General features: G+C 39.6%; 1 protein-coding gene across 3 annotated transcripts in view; it reads right to left on the bottom strand.

Annotated features, from left to right (window-relative positions):
* LOC106877050 (testis-specific serine/threonine-protein kinase 6) overlaps window positions 1-3,587 on the bottom strand; it is a 56,721-nt gene that overhangs the window by 10,075 nt on the left and 43,059 nt on the right. Inside the window, exon 3 of one of the 3 annotated variants that reach the window (XM_014925836.2) lies at window positions 1,827-2,011. The exons of the other annotated variants lie outside the window; for them this stretch is intronic. Coding sequence (XP_014781322.1) covers window positions 1,827-2,011 — 185 coding nt within the window. The remainder of the gene's footprint in view (window positions 1-1,826; window positions 2,012-3,587) is intronic. 3 annotated transcript variants of the gene reach the window in all.

Below are 3,587 nucleotides of genomic sequence, written 5' to 3'. Positions count from 1 at the left end.
ATATATATATATATATATATATATATATATATATACACGCATACACACACACACACATTCGTAACAACAGAAGCCAAGGAACTGTGATCGGTAGAGCTTACTGAAGGGCGCGGTTACATACATGACATTAGAAACAACCATGACTGGATTGCCTTTCACCGGGCGTCTTTTCGATCGAAATTAAAATGGAGCTTATCAACAAGTAAAAGATCCACTAAACTGGAGATCGACTTGATAAATGTAATAATCAAAACTTTTATATAATAACACATAGGTATGTGTTAATAAAAGAATACGTTAAACAAATTGTCTCTCACAAACCTACCTTAACTACTGAGGATAGTTATTGAGGCAGAAACCCTACGGCATCCTTTCTCATGAAGCATGTAATACTGAGGGCATCATTTATGAGATAGGTATTAAATATACAGATTGTAACCAGAACATCAACCTAAAACGAGATATCGGATTAACCAAAAGAGACTTCAAAAGATGATTCTACGACCATACTGCATCGTTCAGAAACATCGTAAAACGGAATACGGCAACGATTATATAAACTATATCTGGCAGTGAAGAGGAAATGGCATAGCTTTTGTTATTGGCTGTGAGATCGCTGAAAATTCCAAGCCAAACATGGAGGCTACCGAGATATGCAAACTCTGCATAACAGAAAAGAGCATAAACTTAAGGCATTTGCGGCAGCCAAGCTTGTATCTTAACGTCAAACAAGAATATTAATACGCTGCACATTCGAAAAACGTTTTTACTGCGTGCTCTTCTATAGACCACGTCTTTCTCCAGTATTGTCTTTGCCCTTTATTGATTTTATATTGTATCTTTATTGGTTCCACTTAATATGTTTCCCCAAACCTTTCCGGATTATTTTTCTCTCCCCAAATAGTCTTCGCTCTTCTGTTTCCGTCTTTATCTCGTTCCATTTATTAGTGTGTAACCTTCACGTTCTCTCATCTCGTTTAACATTTGGTCTCAAATTTTCGCACAAGGCCAGTAATTTCGGGTGAGGAGGCAAGTCGATTACATCGACACCAGTATTCAACTGGTACCAATTTTTATCGACTCCGAAAGGATGAAAAGCAAAAATCGACCTTGGCAGTATTTGAACCCAGAACACAAAGATGAATGAAATGCCGCTAAGCATTGTGTCCGTAGCATTTACGATTCTGCCCGCTCTTCACCCCATAGGAATGGTTTCACATTTTTAGCATAAGGTCAGGAAGTTCGATTACATCGACGCCAGTGCTCAGCTGGTACTTATTATATCGACTCCGAATGGATGAAAAGTAAAGTCGGCCTCGGTGGAATTTGGAATCCCAACGCAAAGACGAGCGAAATACCGCAAAAAAACATTTTGCCCGAAAATGCTAACCATTCTGCCAGCACGTCGCCTTCCCCTCGTTTAATGTTTAATAATCAATATTTATCTGTATATGCAAGAAAATACGTGAAAGAACGTGTATATGTAGGTGTGTGTGTGTGTGTGTTTGTTGTTAATGTATGTGTTTGAGTGAGTGAGTGAATGAATGTGTGTGTGTGAGTGATTGAGTGAATGAATGTGTGTGTGTGTGTGTGTGTGTGTGTGCATGTGTGTGTGTGTCCGTGCGTGCGTGTATACGTGCTTTGCAAGTAAATTGTAGGATGGATGGATGGATGGATCGATCGATCCACCCATCCACTCATCCACCTATCGATTGATCGATCGATCGATCGAAACATAAAACTCAGAAACTGAACATCTATGATATAGGAGGCGGTATCAAAAAGTTCTCGGACTAATTATATTTAATAAAATACAACTTATTTACCTAAGTTTTAACATAATCGCCTTTGAAATAGCCACCTTGCACAGCAATATATCAGAGCTAGCGTTCTTGCTACTTTTGGAATCCGGCCTGGAAGTCGTTTTCTGTAAGTGAGTCGAGATCTTTCTCTGATTCGCTTTCGATCTCGACAACGTGATAAAACAGCGAACTTTGAGCTGCAGTTTCACCTTGGGAAAGAAATGCAGATACTAGGTCAGGTGAATAGGGCGGGTACGGAAGCAATACTATGTTGTTTTTGGAGGGAAACTCACAAGTGAAGAGAGCTCGGTGACAGGATGCATTGTCATCGTGAACAATCCAATTCCTCGCGCTCCACAGATCCAGTTACTGTGCTGCCATCAGTTGGGGCGCTACAGGACTAGTCCGGGAACGTTGTGATACCACCTCGTATATTCCCCAATAATGGCTCGGAAGTATTTATATGGATTTATGATTATTCCTATTTAATAATCTAAGTTGCTAGTACGTTCAAACGGAAGTTGGGGAATTATTTCCTAACCAACACAGACGGTTTAATGTTTTATTAGCATCTACTAGATATAGAAATGTTCGTTTAATTATGAATTGCTTCAATCATTATTATTTATTTCTAATTCAGCTACTTTAATATCTTTATTTTCATACCACTAATACGACAAAATTCCTACGCGCTTCTTTAAAATACTGTACCCTAAACTATTTAATGTTGCGTTGAACTCCCAGTAATAGAATGAGAATTCAACACATAAATCTCTTCTTATATAAGAAGCACTTTTAAAGGTATGCGTATGTGTCTATATATGTGTGTGTATGCGCGTGCCTATATGAAGCACCCAAAACCTCTCCAAACTGAATTTTCATAAAGCAAACTGGAAGTTGATTGAAAAAGAGATCCTCAAACAGGATTGGCCTAAATGTCTCTCCACTACAGACATTGACATGAAACATAAACATTTCATGTCCGTAATGCAAGCCATATGTGACAAATCTGTTCCAGAGCGCAGGGCCATACACAAAAACAGGATCCCGAGAGAAAGGCAGATTCTTATGCGACGACGGACAAAGACTGCGAACCGCCTGAACAAACACCCCAAAAGTGGTGAGAAGTCTCGCTTGGAGAGAGCGCTGTTGGAAACCGAGAAAAGATATAGGAAATGTAAAGTCGCACCGTAAAGCTTTCTTTATGTTTGCCAAAGAAACAGCCTCAGTACGCCACAAGGTAAGACCCTTCTTCCAAAAAAGATGACTCCCTCACAGGAAATCCAATGAGGATAAGTGAAATACAGAACGAACAGTTCCAAAGTGTGTTCACTACACCTCTGGGACACAGGCAAGTGAACAAAGCGGTAGAATTCTTTGTCACTTTACCTGTAACCAAAAAGGCGAAAATTGATTAAATCAACATTGAAAATGTAACACTGGCCACAGATGAAGTTGACACAAATTCAGATGCTGGCCCTGATGGATTCCCAGCGGTCCTTCTAAAATTATGCAAACGAGCCATTTCAAAACCACTGCAGCTTCTTTTTTAGAACTTTCTTACAAGTGCTAAACTCCCAGACAAACTGAAGGAAGGGATAATATGCCCTATCCATAAGGGAGGAAGCAGAGCAGCTGCAAAAAATTATAGGCCTATCTTATTGCCCACAAGGGGCTAAACATAGAGGGGACAAACAATGACAGACAAAGAAATTAAGTTGATTACATCGACCCCAGTGCGTAACTGGTACTTAATTTATCGACCCCGAAAAGATGAAAGGTAAA

Source organism: Octopus bimaculoides, chromosome 2, assembly GCF_001194135.2.
Source record: "Octopus bimaculoides isolate UCB-OBI-ISO-001 chromosome 2, ASM119413v2, whole genome shotgun sequence".
Classification (NCBI taxonomy): Eukaryota; Metazoa; Mollusca; class Cephalopoda; order Octopoda; family Octopodidae; genus Octopus; species Octopus bimaculoides.
Note: the sequence above shows the minus strand (reverse complement) of the source record. Positions and strands in the feature narration are given on the sequence as shown.